Source organism: Embiotoca jacksoni, unplaced genomic scaffold (genome assembly GCF_022577435.1).
Source record: "Embiotoca jacksoni isolate LCO1_2020_lvr unplaced genomic scaffold, fEmbJac1.0.p SCAF_2, whole genome shotgun sequence".
Classification (NCBI taxonomy): Eukaryota; Metazoa; Chordata; class Actinopteri; family Embiotocidae; genus Embiotoca; species Embiotoca jacksoni.
In genome coordinates this window covers 20,391,626-20,411,826 of record NW_027185340.1, presented here as the reverse complement: position 1 = coordinate 20,411,826, position 20,201 = coordinate 20,391,626, and the positions used below count along the sequence as shown (strand labels likewise).

At 41.8% G+C, this 20,201-nt stretch overlaps 1 protein-coding gene across 6 annotated transcripts in view; it reads left to right on the top strand.

Annotated features, from left to right (window-relative positions):
- sema5ba (sema domain, seven thrombospondin repeats (type 1 and type 1-like), transmembrane domain (TM) and short cytoplasmic domain, (semaphorin) 5Ba) overlaps positions 1-20,201 on the top strand; it is a 177,008-nt gene that overhangs the window by 128,370 nt on the left and 28,437 nt on the right. For all 6 annotated transcript variants that reach the window (XR_011178488.1, XM_069155010.1, XM_069155012.1 and 3 more), the window contains 3 exons: positions 9,517-9,652; positions 10,479-10,686; positions 10,807-11,014. Coding sequence is in view for 5 of the 6 variants with exons in the window: in XM_069155010.1 (XP_069011111.1) it covers positions 9,517-9,652; positions 10,479-10,686; positions 10,807-11,014 (552 nt within the window). In the remaining variant the exon portion in view is untranslated. The remainder of the gene's footprint in view (positions 1-9,516; positions 9,653-10,478; positions 10,687-10,806; positions 11,015-20,201) is intronic.

The following is a 20,201-nucleotide window of genomic DNA, read 5'->3' as shown; positions in this document are numbered from 1 at the left end:
AAAGCCAAGTGGACAGACAGACAGACAGACAGACAGAAAGAGAGGGAGGGAGAGAAGGACACGCAGGAAGAGGAGGGAAATGAGAGGACGTAATTAGAAAAATCGCTGAGCTCCAAGCTTTTGTCTTTCCTCCATTGTCTCCTCCGTCCTTTCTGAAGGGACTCGCCGGTCCTCTCTCCAAAACTGCTTCCCTCACTGGGGTTGGATATGTTAATGCAATCACCACAAACACTGTCTCCATCTGTCTGGCCTAAATTGAACAGGCTCACAGCTGCTCCCAGGAGTTAGGGCCTGTAAGACAGAACAGGAAGAGCTGGAGCTGAGCACTTAGCTACTCGGTCTGCTCTCAATACTGTAAAGTGACCTCCTCGCTCTTTTGGTGGCCCTCCCGGTGTGTCATATGATGGCATGTAAATGATGGAGATGGCATTTGTTTATTGTTTTCAACTACTGACAAGCAAAACTACAATTTTGTATAAATCAATGGAGCCTTTAATGTCATCTATCAAACAAAAATGTCAAACTTGTTTTGTTTCCAGTTTCAGAATAGTTTGAGCTCTCTGTATTATTTTACTTTAAATGTAATATTTTTGGGGTGGTTTAAAAAAGTAATTTCCTCATTCAGTTGCCTTTTTAACTATTTTCAAAATGTTTTGTTAAAGTTAAAGGACTTGTAAAAACCATATATAAAAAGTAGCTGTCCTCATGTTTTATTTATACAGCGCAAATAGTGTAAGCTGCACGTTAACAGAGCTGCAGCAGCTGGTCCTACCTCAGTGTCTTTACAGGCAGCACAGTATCACGTCAAAACATGTGATACATCTGTCAGAGGGTGACCGTATCACGGTCACGTTTTGCCTCCAAAGTAAACACATTTATGACCAGGTGGTTAAAGTAAGTACAAAAAGTGATACAGTACACAGAGGGATGACGTTGGAGGTGGATGTACAGAACAAACTCAGGATTTCCACCTGGAACATCGATGTTTGAGTCTGAGAAAGAAAAACTCAACCTGGATTTATTTTAGGTAATGTGAGTAAGGTGCTTAAAATATCAAATTAATTTAACTTTTATAATGTACTCTAACTATCTCAGTATACATGACATTATGTAAAATGATTTATTTGAACCCAAACCAAGATTTTTTTTCCCTCACCCTAACTGTGTTTTTTGGTGCCTAAACCTAAGACAACTTACTTTTTATTTAGGATCTAAGGGAGTCAGAAATATGACACTAACACAGCATCGTCTCGTGGACTGATGGATGTATTGTATGCATTCAGGGACAGTGCTGAGTCTCGATCACCTTCAAATTACACAAATTAGCATAAAGATGCATTTCCAGTTGTGGTTTTACACTTACGTGATTCGTTGTGTGTCTTTTGTGGACGGTGGTATCGGTTAAAAAAAAACACGAGTTTCATCACAAATGATACAAGCGCCTTAACACCATGGAAGTAACACCTCCTGTGAAAAGTCTCCTGCAGGCTTGCTTTCTACGTGGAAGCCCAAATAACTCTGATGACACCATTACGACATCATTTGGGGGTTTTTTTCTGACTGATTTCCACAGAAGATATTATACAACTCTCTTCACAAGTACTTCTGATGAATAGAAAACTTATTTTGAAATGTAAATTTGGAAGAATGCCCTTTTATCAGTTGAAAACATCAATAACATGAATAGTCAACTCAGCCCTACTTTAAATGATGAGAATGGAAGTAAAAAAAAAATGGACTGTGCCATGCAGCAGTCAGCAGAGCCTGTCGAGGCGCTATGTAAGGAACATTTTAGCATTCCATCAGAATGAGGGCACTTAAGACCTCGGAGCAGCGCCAGGTCTTTTAATTAACTCAGGGTCCTTATTGGCAGGGTCCTTCTGTCGTGGGCTCAGCGCAGCACTAAGATTCTCCTGCTGAGGTGTCTAACCTGCCATTACTAACTAATTATGAGCCTCCTTATCTATTTCCAGGTGACTCCACTGGCCCCTCCACTTCACTGGTTCTTGGAGGGTCTCGTGTCTGAGAGCTCACTGGTGGGATAAGGAGTGCTGAAACAAATGGCCCATTAATTGATTATTACACAATTATATGTGATTTATCGGTTAAGCTGTTTATGAGAAAAAACTGCCAATGATTTGACGTTTCTATCGTCCTGAATGAAACGATCTGCTTCCTATCATTGTAGTAGACGACTGTAAATTCATTATCTTTGGGTTTTTTGACTCTTGAAACTGCGGGAAGGGAATTTTCAGTTGATAAGTGGGAAAGAAATTCAGGAAATATTTAGGAAAATAACTACTCCACTTGTTCCATGTGTCTAAATTATTGAATGCTGTTGGGTGTGGCATGTAGGTGCAGCGACCAAGTCAGCTCAGGCCTGTCTGTGTGGAGTTTGCATGTTCTCCCTGTACCTACATGGGTTTTCTCCAGGGACTCTGGCTTTCTACAATCCAAAGACTTGTTTGCAAGGTTAATTGGAATATGAGCATGAATGGCTGTCTTTCTGTGTTGGCCCTGTGAATAACTGGCGATCTGTCCAGAATGTATAATCTCCAGTCCCTCCACGGTCCTGTGCAGAATAAAGTGGGTATAGATATTGAATGGATGGATATTCTGTTATTCTGTTCTTTCCTAATGTTTCTTTTCTCCGGGCAGGAAAAAAACAGACTTATCTCAGCTTCTCGGGGGACGCCATCTTTCTATCCAAGTGTGTGTGAGATTGATGCAGCTGTAAATGTTACTTTAAGGTTGAGGTTATGCTAAATGAGAGCTGGTTCGCACTTCATGAAGGCAAAAGTGTTTGTACCTGCTCCTAAATGCCACACTCACACAAGAGAGATAGGATGAGTGGGAACGTCGAGTCAAACAAATTGTTGGACGCATCTCTAATCGGACAGTGGGGACAGTTGGTATCCACAGTTGTTTTACTATCCTACAATGACATCTGATAGAAGTATTTTCTATTGTTCCTCGCAAATGTTAGCTACTTGGACCTTGAAAATAAATAATCACATTAAATGGCAATTTAGTTTGATTATCAGGCTGAATAATTATTACCTGTACCCCTAAAAAGGAGCCTTATGGGCACTCAGTAGGCCTATCATCAAACCTTTAATATATTTCAAACTCACTGATACATGCTTTACACAGTGTACGTGCGACCTGACACAGAACACCAGGGATCCTGAAATCCTTCCCATCAATGGAAATAATGTGACTGACTTCGAGTGAGATCAGATCTGAGGTGTGGGATAAATGTTATGCTGGGCAGCCAAGTGAAACAAGCCATACAAATATACAATATTTTTGATTTCACACAATGTTCTCCTGCCGTCATATCACCGACATCAAATCTACCTTGAAATGAACAGCAAACCTCCAGTTGAACAACAAGTCTGATCTGAATACAGCTGTACAGAAGCTGCTGCGTGTGTTTCACACATCCTTTAAACTGAATCCACTATTTAATATTTCTTTGGTTTCCCTCAGTTTTTGTCCTATTTGAGTAAAGATATAGTAAAAAATAGGTCAAGTCAAGCTTTGACTAAATAAATAACACTTGTTTCTGCCTCTGAAACAGTTAACAATGGCATTACAGTCCCTGCATTTAGCTCCAGTCTAACACCTGGATATTTATGCAAACCTACTGAACCTCTGGTGTTACTTTATTGTTTAGTGTAGGTGTTGCTGACTCAGTCTGCCTCTGAATGTGACTGTTTTGGGCCAAAGCTGTTGCTTTTTTGCTGGCATATTGTTGTGCAGTATAAAAATATGTATGGATAATCCTGGCAGCCCGGTCCCTGCAGCCATGTAGCTCTGCTGAGTGGGCCCTTTTTCCTCTTTTCTGCTGCGATGCAGGTATTCACTGGGGTTGAAACATTGGCCTTAATGTGGTTTTAGCTGCTCCTTCTTTTCCACATAAAACGAGGTTAGGCACATTCACGAAAAACCTGGGATTCAGCTGGACTCCACTGTACTCCCTCCGCATGGTTGTGTGTAAACAATGCACGCAAAATGTTTTATTTATTCAGTTTATATACTTTGTATAGCAAGTTAAAAAATGAATGTTGACTAAAGACCTTTTCAACTTGGTTAAAAATAGAATCAGATGTATTAAATGATTCGAAAGAACAGAGGAGAAATCAATGAATTTTTTTTATTTTAGATAGATACGAGAATACAAGGGCCTTTTGCAAAGAAAACCACTGAATAATAATAACATAACGTAAGCAATCAGGATATCAAAAGCAACAGAAATTTAATTTAAGAGCCAACAAGGAAGATCATGAGCAGAAACCTCCAGATATCTGGTTAAAACTGTGCATCTATACCAGCATCCAGCCTAAAGAGATAAGGTTATCAGGTGAGATTTATATCAGCCACATGTGTTTACCAGACAGACTCACTGGTGCACTGATCTTCGCTGATTATGGCTTGCAGAGAGCCACGGAGCCGGGCTGAGTGAGGAGTTCATTACTTTATCTCTTTTTTTATGGGCTGAGCTGAGCTCCGCATCCAACTGGTTTATGTGGAAAACTGCCCTGGCGTCTGCAGAAATGTGTCCTGCGTGGTCAGCTGACTCTGATAAATTAAATTTTCCCTTCTTTTACTTACAGAATAAGGCAGCCGTTATTATGTGTCTTTCTTAGTGTCAACAAATCTCGTAAAAACATGACATCCAACAATATGTTAATACAGTTTCCTCTTTAACTTCTTGAAACAGCTGGCTCTGCAGTTTTTACTCCAACAGCAGTAAACAGCGGTTTCGTTGGGGAATATTTTCAGCTGTGAATTAATTCACTTTGGTGGCTCTAATGACTATTTCTGGCAGCAGGACTATTTACTGAATGTGGAAGTGGAGTGAAAATGAATTTCAGTGTGTGTGTTGATAGTATTAAAGGAATGGTTTTGCTCCATGTGGCACAGAGAAATAAGATATAACAGGCTGTAGATACACAGACAGTGCTTGTTAATGTGATCAATTCAGTGTTGATTTGCGTCTTTTCAGGTGATTTGCTGGCAATAAGAAAGATGTTGAGTACCACCAGCCTTTTTCTATATGTAATGCTAACAATACCACAGCGTAAAGTATAGCAGCAAAGTATACTTTGTCATTTTAAAGGTCCCATTTACACTTTTCAAATGTTTTATTCGCAGTCTTGACTGCCACTAAGAGGATATGTTTGTGTTTTTTAGTACCAAAAACTACCCCAATATAGTTTATTACAGTTTTTCTTTTAATATTCTCTTTGGAGCTCCATAACAGTCTGTTATGTGTCTGTGTCTTCAAGGCACATTGTTATCAATGACCCTCTCTTCTGATTGGCTCTTTTGTGAGTGACGCACACACAGGTTTTCTTTGGTCTTGTAGCTTGCTAGCAGCACTACAGTATGACCGCTTTTGTTTTCCGTCCACATATAGGTTTGGACAGTGGGGCTTACATTTTACATTAGCATAAGTTTGTGATGTCACAAACTTACAAAGTCCAAAAGGCACAATTGCTGAGTACACGCTGTGAGCATTTCTCTGTGAACTGAGCATTTTGACACTTTCACAGTGTATGTATAGCACCTAGATGTACCCAAAAAAATAATATATATATATATATAAATATATATACATTTCTGATTCAGTATTATTGAAATGTTTTACTCAGGTCTCTCATTTTAAGGGCTTATCAGTCACTGCACAGTTTTATCTATTAAAATAGGTCAATGAAATACAAAAAGGCCTGGAAATCACTAAGTATAGAACATATTGCTAATATGTTAAAATACATCAAGTTAATTACCACTGTAAATGTAACTGATTACTTTGATCACAAACTGAAAGCTTTTTGGAGAACATGAAACAATCTGGGGACATCTCTGTACACAATTGATCTCTGGTAAGAAAGTAGAAACAGGGTCAGGGAGAGCTATATCAGCGAGAGTAAGAAACACAACATGAAACAGAGACAGAGACTCCTGAGAGGCTGCTGATCTTTCTTTCTGTCCTTCCCCCTCTCTCTTTCTCTTTTTCTCTCTTTCTCTTTCTCTCTCTCTCTCTCTCCTTCTCCTTCCATCTCCACTTAAGAGACACTGGCAGTGTCCACAGCGGAAGCACACAGTAAGAAATCCACAGCGACAAGAATTATGAAGATTTGATAAAAGGGTTTGAACAAATTAGTTCACAGCACAGAAAAAGAGAAACGGAGCGATCGACAGAGCGGTAAACGGGGACGAATGCTGTAAAACAGGACAGGAAATAGAGACGTGCCTGAGAGGACACCCAGTGACAGGATCAGGCTGTTGGGACAAGATGAATCACTTGAAGAAGGAACTTCACTCATAATGACAGTAATCATCGTGGTGCTGGGCCTCAGATAGCGGCAGCAAACAGCATAGCAGATGTCAAACAGCTTCTCAATCACTTTCTCAGCCTTTTAAGCAGCGTCAAAACATATGGGGTTGCATCCATTAGTGCAACAGACTCCTTCCAGTGCACCCTTTTGCTCTGCTCTCTTGGCATTAAGTGACACAATCCTCCGTCAGAGAGTAGAGTTCTCAAAGAGTAGGCCAGCTGTAGCTCCAGTATGACCACAAGCCCGCAGTTTAACTTCCTATTATGTCAAACTATGTGTTTGTGTGTGTGGATGTGTAAACTGTTGTGGCTGCCCCTCAATGATTGCAGCTCATTTGCCTTGTGGTTTTCCTCCAGTCGGGCTTTGCTTAATGCCGACTCACCACAGCACTCAGTCTGCTTCGCTCACTTTGTCTATGCCGCCCTGCCACTCATGTCTCCACCAGAGCCATCGAGAAAAAAGTCCTTTTACTGAAGTCTGGAGGCGGTTTTTCCTCAGTGACTCAGTCAATGAGCCACCTGTTTGGCTTCCCCCCCCCGATGTTTAGCCAGAACTCATTTGGAGCCGTTGAGCTTTTTGCCACCCTGCAGTAATGACAGAACACATTAGTTATTTTAAAGGCCTGAACTGGATCTCTGACCAAGTGCTGTTCAAAACAAAAGCCAACAAATCACAGATCTCTCAAGTGGGCTTTGAAACATTTTTGAGGTAAAAATGATGCCCAGCAGAGGACAAGCAGCAATAAGTAGAAAAGTAATGATTTAACCTTAATTTTGAATTTCCTTTAAAATGGGGTTTTAAGCATTCAAGACTTCTGATTAAGACATTTAGTGCCATAAACCACTCTCTTTCTGCTCAGTGATACACATACTGCTGAGATCGCTTAAAATGTGCCAGGGAAAGTTTTCTCTTTAAATTGTGTTAAAGATAAAACTAAGATTGATTTTAGATTATCTTAACTGCCTACTCCAGGTCAGGATCAAGCGGAAGTCTCCAGTGACATCATCAATTGGTTTGTGAACTGACGGTATGAAGCCTTGATTTTGGCATTTTGTTTGTCGCCATCTTGGTTTTTTGGAGCCAGAAGTGACCATATCTGGACGAGTTGGGGAGGAGCGTGGGGTGAATCTAATTTGATCGGATTGGGAACCCAAGGACACTACATCCTGCCCACCTATAGCAAATAGGTGAAAGCACCACAGGCCTGTCAATCAAAAAGATAAGCCCCCAAACAAACTGCTTATTTAAGGCCTAATGTTTAATTAATGATGGGATTATTTTCAGACGGACCACCAGAAAACGAATACGGGGAGACTTAAGCTAATGACACTATTATGACTTGTATTTCATGAAATAAGTTGAGTTTCAGTCTATGGAGCCAGAGGCTTTTTGGAGCCAACCACTGCAATTCATGGCACCTCTGGATCAGCCTAACTTTCAGACGTTGACCTTACATCCAGTTTTGTACACAGTCTGTGATTGGGATGCAACTTTTATTATTCTGCTCTGATTTAAAATCATACAAAGGATATTTCTTGTAACTTGAGATCCTGTTTCATAAAAAACAAATGTTTACTTTCTCTTCTGTTTTAAATTAATTGATTATCTGTACATCCATGGTTACAGTGGAAACAGAAACTGCTGACAGCTGCATCGAGCATTAGGATTTTCAGCAGAATGGAAAATTTGAGGCATAATACAGTACGGGGCTCAGGTGCTGTGAACAGCTATCTCCCTGCCTCCATACAAACATCACACCTCCTGATTGGACTGCCTGAAGCATAACACAATCTGTATTGCCAAAATCTACCACATTAATTATGATAGGAGGCAACAAGTAATAGAAAAACAGTACATGTGACAAAATCCATGAAATTTAAATGTATGTTTTCGTTATATACATTTTATGACATTACCGAGGCCCAGAGTGTCTCACCGGCATTGGTCTTGAAAACACCAACACTCTCCCTTAATCACTTATTTACAGACATTTGCTGACAAAACCTGTCCCAAAACATTTATAGTGATCTTTCAACTGAAGACCCGTCTGGGTAGCCTTTAACTGTAGTTTTAAATCCAGTAATGGTAAATATATGATACAGTACGTCTTGCCTGGCCAAGAGATTTGTGAATATGCCATGAGAAAATAAAAATAAAGAGAATGAAAAATATGCAAAAGAAACCTAAGGGTTGTTAACCGCAACGCTGCACTAGTCCTTAATGATTTATACCACACACAAGGTGCCCAAACAGTTCAAAAAGCTCCATGAAGTCAGTTTAAAAGTCTGTTGTCTGATGGAGTGTCTTCTCAGTCGTCCTTCGCTGCAGCTGAGATGGTCTACATAGGTGCAGTCATGGCTTTCATCCTGTATAAGCCAGTAAACATGACCCAAAGCATATTTTTTACACTCCAGCACTTGTTAGGCCTTTAACAAGTGCTAAGAAGCTACTAAGTAGACATGGTTTAAGTCTCCGTTTCTGTCTCAGTCATTCCCCATAATGTTATCACTCATATCTTCTAACTGGTTGTTTATCAGCTTCCCACAAGCCCCTGCCAAGGCATCAGGCTGTTCACTATGTTGTAAAATGCCTCAGTGTTGTGCTGTGTGTATATGAAGACGGGGGTGGGGAAGCAGTGAGCAGTATGAGGCAGTTAAGAAACTAATCACCCTGCAGCACATTATTGCTAAAGAGCATCACAATAATAACTTTACTCACGCTGCCAGTGTAATCAGGGTTTACACTCGTATGTTACACCTGTGAGGTGTGTGTGTGTGTGTGTGTGTGTGTGTGTGTGTGTGTGTGTGTGTGTGTGTGTGTGTGTGTGTGTGTGTGTGTGTGTGTTCACATTATCTGTGCAACCGCCTCCCATATCCTCAGCTTAATACTGTCCCCATTCACTGTGCAACACTGATAGCATAGCTTAGCCTGCAGCCAAATGAAGCCAGACACGGAGCAGCTGTTCAGTGCAAGTAGAAACGATAGGACTTCCATTAAGAGGATAGAACCCATTGGAGAACGGCGTTCATACACAGCTGAATGCTGCTGATTTCTGATAGGCCTTCATTTACTGCCAACATATAAACTATTATGAATATCATTGTTGAAATAATATATTTTCCTCCCGCTCCCTCCTATCTTCTCCTCCCCCGTACTTTTCTCTATAAAGCAACAGCATTGCAGCATCCGCAGTGTGTGCCTTCAACCTGAGCGCCATCACGCAGGCCTTCAACGGGCCCTTCCGCTCCCAGGAGAACCCCCGCTCCACCTGGCTTCCCACGCCCAACCCCGTCCACAACTTCCAGGTTAGTTTATCTACACAGTCTCAATGTGATTACACCTTAACTATGACAAAAAAAGATTTCCAAAAAATTGTGTCTGTACTTTAAAAAACAGAGAAGCAACAATTAGGTCTCAAGTCATTTTTGTGATGTAACCCAAAATTCCACTATTGTCTTTGCAATGTACAAGACCGTCTTTCCTTAGATCATTAATTTGGATAAGAAGCAACTCCACAGTCCAGTCCCTCCAGAAATTTGTAATCTTGCCATCCCAAGTCTAATATAAATAAAACTAATCAGAGCAACATGTTACAGTTTTTTCCTTTTTTTTTTTTTATTCCTGCAATTTTTCCGCAAAAAAGCTTCCCTGAAATTGAAAGAAAGCCTGCCAGTTTCCGCAATCACGACCGTCTACAGCAAAAAGATGATCCAGTTCAGAACAAAGCCAAATGAAAATCATTCCCAATACTGTCAAATACATCTCATTGAAACTCCAGTGAAAATGACTTTGTTTTCCTGTAACATGTGTTTTCAGTCAGTTCTCACCCGCAGGCCATGTCACTCCAATGAGTTCTTTAAATTACACTTTTAGTCAGTAAAACCCTAATGTTGGCCTTTTTTTGGACTTTTTGGATCCTCTCTCTCGCTGTCTCCCGCTCTCTCTTTCTCTTGCCACATGCTGTGTATTGATTTAGAAATTACAAAGACTGGTGTATGTTCTCCATTGTTGTGTTTTCCTTGCCTTTTCTCTGTGTATTTTATTCTCTTTTGTCCATCTCACATTTTCTCTTCCTCTTTCTAACACCCTACCCCTCTGTCTGCCGCCCCTTCCAACGCCTTTCCTCTGCAGTGTGGTACTATAGATGACGAGGGCCCCAACGAGGGTTTGACTGAGCGCAGCTTGCAGGACGCTCAGCGGCTTTACCTGATGAACGACGTGGTCCAGCCGGAGTCTGTGGATCCGCTCGTCATGCAGGATGACGTTCGTTTCTCAAACCTAGTCGTGGACATTGTTCAGGGCATGGACACCCTCTATCATGTTATGTACATCAGCACAGGTTAGTGCAAGAGAAAAGACCAAAACTAAGATTTATTTTTACACAACTCAAAAATATGACCCCAAAAAAATTCCATTTAAACTTACTTGATATTTCTTCTCATCCTTCTTTTTGAATCAGAATATGGCACCATCCTGAAGGCGCTGGCTACGCCCAACAAGAACCTGCAAGGTTGTTACCTGGAGGAGATGGAGCTCCTCCCACCAGGTGTGCGGGAACCAATCCTCAGCCTGCAGATCCTGCACAGCGACAGATCACTGTTTGTGGGCCTCAACAACAGAGTCCTGAAGATCCCACTGGAGAGGTGCTCCACCTACAAAACTGAGACGTGAGTACAGAATAAAATCTCAAAGTGGGATAGTGCCACGTTTTGCTTCACTGGCAAATAAAATGCCTTATGGTGCATTTATGTGCAACTGGGAAGTGGGAAAGTTCTGACCTCCAAGTGGAAGAAAACATCTAAATGGTTGTTGAAGTGGGAATATCGCACTCCGAAATTCGGAGGTTTTTGTGAGAGCTCCGAGAAGTAGGTTTGACATAACTTGACATGGCTGCGTTTGCGGTGAAAGGAAGAAATGTAGGTTACAGGTTAGCTTTGGAGACCTGGTCTACTAGCTGTGTTACCTGTTAAAAACAATAGTAAATCAAAATGTGTAGCGTACAGAAAATATTGACCTCCTGAGCTCCATGGAGCTCCATGGTCAATTCCTCCTGTTTTCCTCTGTGTGTTGGTTTATATGGATGCTGACGAGGTGGTTTAACACTTCTCTACGTTCTGACAGCAGAAATAGAGCAGTGTTCCTTGGGTTGCTCATGTTGCCTGTTTGTGAACGCCCTTGGAGGTCAGATGTTTTCTAAATAGGAATTTTTCCTCTTCTCAGCTGCCTGAACGCACATTTCACCAAAAGTTCCATCAAAACTACTTCATGGTTTGTGTTGAAATGAGTAATTTGACATAAGTACAGTTACACACATGATAGCAGTCACTTGACCTCCTTTTTGGACCCTGCTCACATTTGCGTTTACTTTTCACGCCTAGGGGAAGCAAAACGTGATGATGACATGATATCCTCTAGTGCACTGACAGGCGTACTGCACACTCTGGTGTAATACAGGGCTGACCGATTACACTACGGCATGTGTAAAGAAACTAATTATTCCCACACAAAGGTGTGAAGGAATTTTCAATCGAGGTTCATAAAAGTGTAACTGATTTCAGACGTCTGGAAGCTTCCCAAAATCCCACTAAGAATAACACAATAAAGCACGTGAGAGATAGCAGTCCTTACCTCCTGAAAGCAGCTGTGCGTTATACATGGTGTATATTTTATGGTTCATTTTATGCTTTTTGGCAGTGGATTCATTTGAACCTGGTTGGTCCTCTATTGAAGGCAATTATCTGTCTTCAACTAGGATTAATGTCCGGGAGACCTTGCCTATAATCATTAGGGTCCGTATGGAAGCAGACAAATGGCTGGGATGGTACGCGCTCGCTGAGGGAAATTAATTTGTTGTGCTTTTGTGGTAATGAAAGCTCTGCATAATACAGAGAAGCACTGTTCTGGCTTTTGTTTGTGTCTGAATCAGAGGATAAACAAAAAGTGTGTGTCGAACACTGGCACAGAAGTTTCTCCACAGGCATGTTCTTGTGTGAAAGAGATACAAAGACACAGCGAGAAAGAGAGAAAGTGAGAGGCCTTTTGCTCTGCTATCTCTGCTATCTCCAGCATCGGTGTTATTTATGTGAAAGTCTCAAGTCTCGAGGGCGAGCGAGGGGGGAAAAGCCCATTGGCTGTTTGTCGAACCTTCTGTATTTCATCAGTGCTCTCAATCAGGACCCTCCGCTGGCCACCTCGTTCCTTCAAAGTCAACTTCATTTTAGCATACAAATGACTTGATGCTTATTCTGCTATGCATGTGCGCGTATGCGTGTGTTGTGTATGTGTGTGTATGGAAGGCAGTCTACTTGGTGTGATTTGTGTGTGGGTTGGTGTTTGGAAGAGATCTCATATGCGAGCTGCATGATGAGTCAGCTTGCTATTTCGACTAAATCCAAACTCCTAGACACACGGGAGTAGACATGCACACACACACACACACACGCACACGCACACGCACGCACACACACACACACACACACACACACTCACACACCAGGTACCATAACCATGGAATCTAATAGGATGTGGGTGAGATATGCAAGATGAGAGTCAGACACAGAGAGGATCAGGAAGAGAGAAAAAAGACAAGAGAGCTACTGATAGAAAGACAAGCAGAGACTCTTTAAGACACAATGGGATAAAACCAGTCGGTTCCAAGGGCACCAGAGGGGGAGAGGAGTGGGTGAGGTTGGACGGGCCCCCCTTGATCTCATTGGTGATATTCTGCTCACTTTAGCGGCTCACTCACACTTACGATCTTTGCAAAGCGCAGCAGCCAAAAGCAAAGTTAGCTGCAGAATACAACAGACGTCGACCTGTCAGTCACCTGAGCTTGTTTAGTCGGACTCAAGCAATAAGAAAAAAGTATGATGGGTAACACTGAGTCAGGAGATTAAGAAAAAAAAAGAAGGCCGGACAGTGAATTAATGCATGAGAATATGAATATATCTTGTTATTGACTTGATAAGTCAATAACGCCCATCATAATTTTTCCAGAGCTTGAGGTCAGGTGTTAAAATTCCTTGTTAACAGTTCAAAACTTAAAGATATTCGATGTACAGTGATTTAAAACAGAGTAAAGCAGCAAATCCTCATGTTTGAGAGGCTGTCCTGTGCAATTTTAAGATGTAGCTGCTCATATCATAAGTTATTCACCAGCGAGGCTGATTTTCTTTGAAGATATTGACACAGAAGTTTGAAAAGAGGTTTTTAGTTGAACGAAGCAGATGCCAATTTTGCTGAGTCTTGTGTTCCAACACTTTGTTAATCTCTCTATTAACTAGCTCCAGCCCTGATACACAAGTGTATTATCAGGCTTTTCTTTAGTGTATTGCCAACAGGGAGTTGAGTACTAAGACAGTGGAAGAAATTTCTAAAGGAAGAATCTCCCATAAGACTGACAGCGGACATTGTTGTGACTAGAACTGTCCTGTTTAAGCAGATTAGCACCTGCTGCTGAATTCAAAGCATCTTTTGAGGCTAAATAAGATCAAATTGACATCACATCCATCAAATATTTTATGGAGAACCTAACGGCTGTAGAGTTGGAAAACATTGTTTAAGGAAGAAGCTGAGCTAAAATCTTGTTGCCAAACAGATACAGCTGGAAAAGTTCCTGGATTTTTGGCCTACTAGACTTGATGGACACATTAATGTCAAATTTTAATGCAATTTTTTTTTTTTTTTTTTTTTTTTTTTTTTGGGGGGGGGGAGTAAAGTCACTACAACTTGTACCTATTTAGGCTGCAAACATCACTAAAACCCTGCATGAGACCCTGGAGGTATTAGCTTTATAATTAGGTACTCAGAGAAGTACCACATACTGTCTCCAAAACTGACTGAAACAGAGGTCAGCTCTCGTCAGGCTTGACTCTTTCTTTTTGAATCATCCTCTGTCTGTATTTTTCTGGGCTTGAAAAAGACCCACCTGCTATATTCTGCTCCTTCCCCCCCCCCACCCACCTCCTGTCATTGTATTAGCGTCTGAAAGAACTGAATGGATTTCCGTTCAACTCCTCAGCGTTGTGTGAGGTCGTCCTATTCACAGTCAGCCACGTTCACCATTCCCACTCTGGTAACGGCTGAGTATTCTCAGAAGGTTTTCCAGCAAGCAGAGGCTCATCAGCAGCCACACATGCTGATTTTCACTGTCCACACGTAAACAGCGGAGCATGGAAGTGTTTCTCGGTACTGTGGTGGGCGTCACAATGACAGAGTGAAGGTGAGACATGATTTATAGACGAATCATAATGATATGCTTTGTTAGGAAGTATCCAGCTGGTGATTGCATAATGGGTGGACTACTTCTGCAGAGATCCATCATGTATGTACGTAAGTGTGCACGTTTGCACTGACTCCTGCAGTTGAACTCACAGCAGCAAAAACAAGCGTTGGTTTGAATCCGCGTGCAGTTGTTACCATCTCAAAACTCAATTAAGTGCCCTTAATGCTCCGTTTTCATTTGTTATTGATCTCTATTTGTGACTCCTGCGAGCCCTGTAACCCTGAGAGTAGAATAACATTTGCATCCTCATCTGCAGCTGAAGTGCTTTTCGTTACAAACCTTTTTAACTGCCGGTGATTTGTAGCTTTTTAGCGATGGCTTGCAGACAGATACGGCAGGTCGTGTGTGTGTGTGTGTGTGTGTGCGTGTGTGTGTGTGTGTGTGTGTGTGTGTGTGCGTGTGTGTGTGCGTGTGTGTGTGTGTACACACGCGCCTGTGTGCGTTTGTCCTCTATTTGTGGTAATTATATTTGACCTGGCCAATTGGCACCTCTGGCTAACAGCACCACTCTGTCCTCCACCCGGCCCTCTATCTCTCCATCTCACTCTGTTAGTCAAGTGATTTATTTTGTCTGCAGCGAGCATGCTAGCTTAGCTGCGATGTTGCATCCATCAGGTCTTTTTTCTTTTACTTTTTTATCCCACTTTCACCAGCACAAGAAAGTTAGCCCACGCTGCCAAGTAGACGATAAACTCGCTGGTTTCACTTACGACAGCAAGACAGCGCTCTTACACACTAAAAAAAAAGCCAACTTAAAAGTAAGCTGAGCACTTGTCTTTACTGGATCGGTTGACTCATTTGTCAAAACTGAAGGTGTCTGACAGAAAATAGATTTTTTGTTTTGTTTTGTTTTGTTTTCTTTGTTTTCAAAGCTGGTGTTGAGAAGCAATGGCATGAGAAAGAGGGCGGTACAAATACGGAAACAAAAATAACAAAGACGAGGAGGAAAGGCTGAATAAATGATGAGGATAATGTAAGAGGAGGATGAAGTGGAACAAATCAGGCTGTCTGTGTTCCTCCGCTCACACATCTGCTTACATAAACAACACATTTTACTACAAGAGGTACAATTGTCCTGCTGGTGAGAGGTTTGCCTGAAGGGCTTTGGCCCAATCTGCTGTGTGTGAGTGTTGTGGTTGTATGTGTGTGATTAAAAATGACCTAGCAGCGGACACGGGGGCTAAGGAGGCTCAGCCCGCCTGCAGCAGGAGTTTAAAACAACGTCAGGAAACCACTGAGTGGCCATCGAGGAAAACCACTGACCATTAACATCTCCACTACAGTCTGTGCGTGCGTGCGTGCGTGTACCCGCTTGTTAAAACCGGTGCGTATTGCGTGACACTTTGGTTATTCCCGAGAGGACACCTTTACAGCGTTAGACTTCCCTGTCTGTCTCAGTGGGAGGGTAGCTCGCAGTTCTGGTCCCCAGCAAACCCAATTTCCCGTCGGCTCCGGCTGCCAGCCTGTCAGCAGGCCTCCAGAGCTCACTGCTGCTGAGCCTGTATGACCAATCAGAGGAACACTTCACCAGCCAAGGACTGAAGGAGAAGGAGGGAGATGGGGCTCACACAGTGGATGTATTTATTACTGCTTCCAGAATGCGGGTACTTTTATTACAGGCTTTGTTCTGGCTGAATCTCAGTGTAATCATTTCGCTCTCCGCCTCACTCTCACTCCCTCCTCTTCTGTCTGTATTGCTTTCTCTCCCTACTCTTTCTTTCAGCCTTCACTCGGACCGGCACGATGTCTTAACCTCCGCCTCACCACCGTTTAAATCCCTCGATGCCGACTTCGAAGTCTTTTTAATCTTATACTCACAATCTTTAAAAAACTGACAATAGTAGTGAGGCTTATCTTGAGAAATACACCAGATCGAGTCTTCAAGATTAACTTTCATGAATATTGTATCAATAATTTAAGATGATCAATGACTCAGAGTTGCTGGTATCTTGTAAAGTATAAGGTGTCCAATTTTAGTCAGCTATTTCTGTGATTTTAATTTCAGGCAAAATTGCAGATACTGTACGTCTTTTTGGAGTTGTATTTTATCTGTGATTCTGTCTTCTCAGCTAATAAAAGTTGGCCGTACAGATCTGACCTGATTTAGATACTAGTCAGTCCCTCCAGGAAATGTCAATTTTAATAATGAATCCAAATTCAACCACTTTCTGCAATATGTGCAGGCGCTTGCATTATGGTAAAATAACCTACATTTCTCTTGGTAATCAGCTGAAGCAAATTTTACACAGCCCTTAGTTGTAATACAATATGGGTTAAATAAATATTATTCAAAAAGCATTCAGAGCACCTATTTTTACAGACAAAACCTTTCCATTCTATGTTATTGTCACAGACTCTTTTGTAAAGCCACATCCCTTTTATGAATCAGGAATTATTTTGGAACTTTGAGCCCTTAAAGTTCAGGGGAAAATAAGAGATGAGATCTAAAATAGGTAGTAGTCTAAAAGAAAATTGCATTTTTTTTTTTTTTTACTAGAGTTGCAATTTTTGCCAAATCCCGCAATATTAATAGAAACAATCGCCATAAAACTGTATTGCAGTTTTTTTTTAGAAAAGCCACAACAAAATCAAACGTTTTTCATTGCAACAATCTCCGTCAACTGACATGACGATAAGACTCAGGGCTCAGACCCATCAGTGCAGGTGCCTTTAATGCTCAGAGTTTATGTGCTCTTTCCGTATCAGTGTTGGTCTCCTGTGGATGCAAAGACATGCAGGTTAATGAGTGACTGTAGATGACCGGGAGCAGTAAAAGGTCGCTGGTCTCTAGGTGTCAGCCCTGTGATAGGCTGGTGACCTGTTCACATTGTAACCTGTATCTTGGCCCAGTGTAACCTGGGATACGGCAGTATAGATAATGGATGAGCTGAAGGACTGAGATCTGATAACTAGATTGATAAAATGCTATCGAACACAACCTGCCGACAACAGTTCAGTTCACCTCTCTTGCTTTTTTGTCTTGGCTCTATCCATATTATCATCGTTTATCTCTGCACTATCTCTGTGTTCTTTTCTCTTTCAGACGTTTTAATATATTTCTTTGTCCTCTATCTCTTGTTGCTTTGTGGTCTGTCTCTACCTCCCCATTGTCTCTGTGATGATGCAGCTCCTTTTTATTCACCAGAGGATAAAACTGTTACCCAGAGGACAGCATGCTTCTTTTTTTTTTTTTTTTTGGCAGACAGCCACCCCACTTTTGTTTTCCTGATATTTGGGGGGGGGGATTTTGTTTTTCTGACCCGGGACCATCAGTCTTCAGCCTGTCTCCAACTGTGCCTAATTGGATGTATTAGCGCTGAGTGCTAGCAAGAGTTCTGTGTGTTTCCGATTCATCATAAGCAGACTTCCCAAATGGCCAGCTCAGTTCAGAACAGCAGGGGAAACAAAACAAAAAGAAAAGGCCCTCGGGACGGGCGCCGTCCCCGTGGAGAGAGGATGAGGAGAAGCTGTCAGCAGTGTTCTCCTGAGAGCAGAGGCAGAAAATGACAAGAGCTCATGTGGGGAGATGGAGAGGGGCCAGTGTATGCAGACATACTGTATGTTTGACTGATTCAGACCCTCCGGACAGGCCTTTGCTAACATATTCCCTGAGTGTCAGCGCTACAGCTAATAATGGCTGAATGCGATCCATAATTTATCAGTCCTGGTGATCATATTTGCAATTATACACTGACAGCCGGCCGTTAAAGGCGAGGTGAGCTATTGTTTTTATGTCTGGTTGTTAAAGGTCCTATAATAAAAGGAGACACTGGTTTTTACAGCATTCACAAACGATTTAAAATGCCAATTACACCCCCACAGAGAGAATCGGGCAGATTTATCTTCTGATGCCAGTCGTCCAGACATATTGTTATATGGGCTGCTGAGTTTTTGCCACTCGGTCTGTTTAAAATTTAACAGACCAGTTCCATAGCTTCTCTGTTTTGATATAGTGTGCCACCGGGCATGCATGCTGCTGAATTAAATATCATTCAAGTGCTCTGCAGACTTGTCAGAGTGATTCTCTCTCACACACATAATGGCATACCCACAGTACAAAGACACGCCCTTACAGTGCACAGGCATGGCGGGCTATTCAGAGAACACACTGGCTTATATGGACACACATGCCTCACGCTCTCCTGTGCATCTGCAGACTCAGCCTCCTCCTGTCCTGGCTCACATCCCTCGGCACTAACCTGTTACAGAAATGAGCTTTCTATTCCCATCATATGGCCCCTTGCTCTGTCCAACAGTGCCTCTAATTGACTTTTACAGGAATGCTGGGTTTAAAAAAAATAAAAACAAACGTTGAGCCGCCGGGACAGGAAGGCAGAGAGCTTTTTGACTGGTGTTTTATGCTGCCGTAGAAAAGGTCAGACTGAGAGCTAAACGCTGCGCCACGTTGCCTTTTTTCTACAATTGTAAATCCCTGTTTAACAAAAATGGCCACTGGTAGGGGAAATGACTGGAGAAGATCCTGAGGTTGCAGACCTACGCTAGGTCCAGGATATGTGTAGAATACTGTACTTGTATGCAGTATGTGTCCCTGTAAGTATACTGTTTTTGCCATAAAGAAGTTAGTGAGATAATGATGCAGCATGTATGGGAGCCAATCAATCTTTAACTTTGGATTTCCACTTCATAGAGACAGAAGAAATAGTTCCATCAAAACTTCAGTACCTTTGTTTACTTTGCTTTCCAAGATCTTCCCTTAGCTGTCTTAATTTAAGTTTCAATCAACATTCTACATACCCAAAACCTGATTAGAACTACACTACACTACATGGCCAAGACTATACGGAAACATTACACTCTTATTGAAGACCTCAGTCCAAAACTGTGGTCTCTCCTCTACTGTCAACACTCTCCTGGCTTGCGGTTTTCCATCAGATCTGAGAACCTGTGAGAAAAGATTTTCTCCCATTCCGCCACAAAAGCTTCACTGATGTCAGTCACTGCTGTTGTTGCTGTTGTGTTTGTCTGCCTTCCAGTTCACCCTGAAGGTGTTAAATGTGGTTGAGGTCAGGGATCTGTGCAGGTCAGTCAAGTCTTTCAACATCAAACTGGCAAACTATTTCTTCTTTGACATGGTTTTGTGTATGGGGGCACTGTCATGCTGAAACAGTGCACGACCTTCTCAAAACTGTTGCCTCAGATAGTAGATAGAAATATATTGACTGAAACAATGCTTTAAGATTTGCTTTAATTGGAATTAAGGGCATTATTCCCTAAAGTCTGAACTGAGGTTCATGTTTTTGTTACATTGATTTAGTTAGTTTTGGTTTCACGTTGCAATTTGGCGAGCACACTAAAGAACTTTGCATGACATACTTGAGTCCTGTCGTCATCCTCCTGTACTTTACAATGATTGGTTTGTGGACAGATGTGCATCTGATATTTGGATGTCAATTTGTATCGTAGCCTTTTCCAATTGAATGGAGAAAAAGGAAGGAACACAATTATTATGCCACTACATTATTATTATGACTACAACCAGCACTAACTGTATTTACCCTTTCATAAAATACGTTTTTAAGCATTTTTGTGTTTTTTCAAGTTGACTTTTT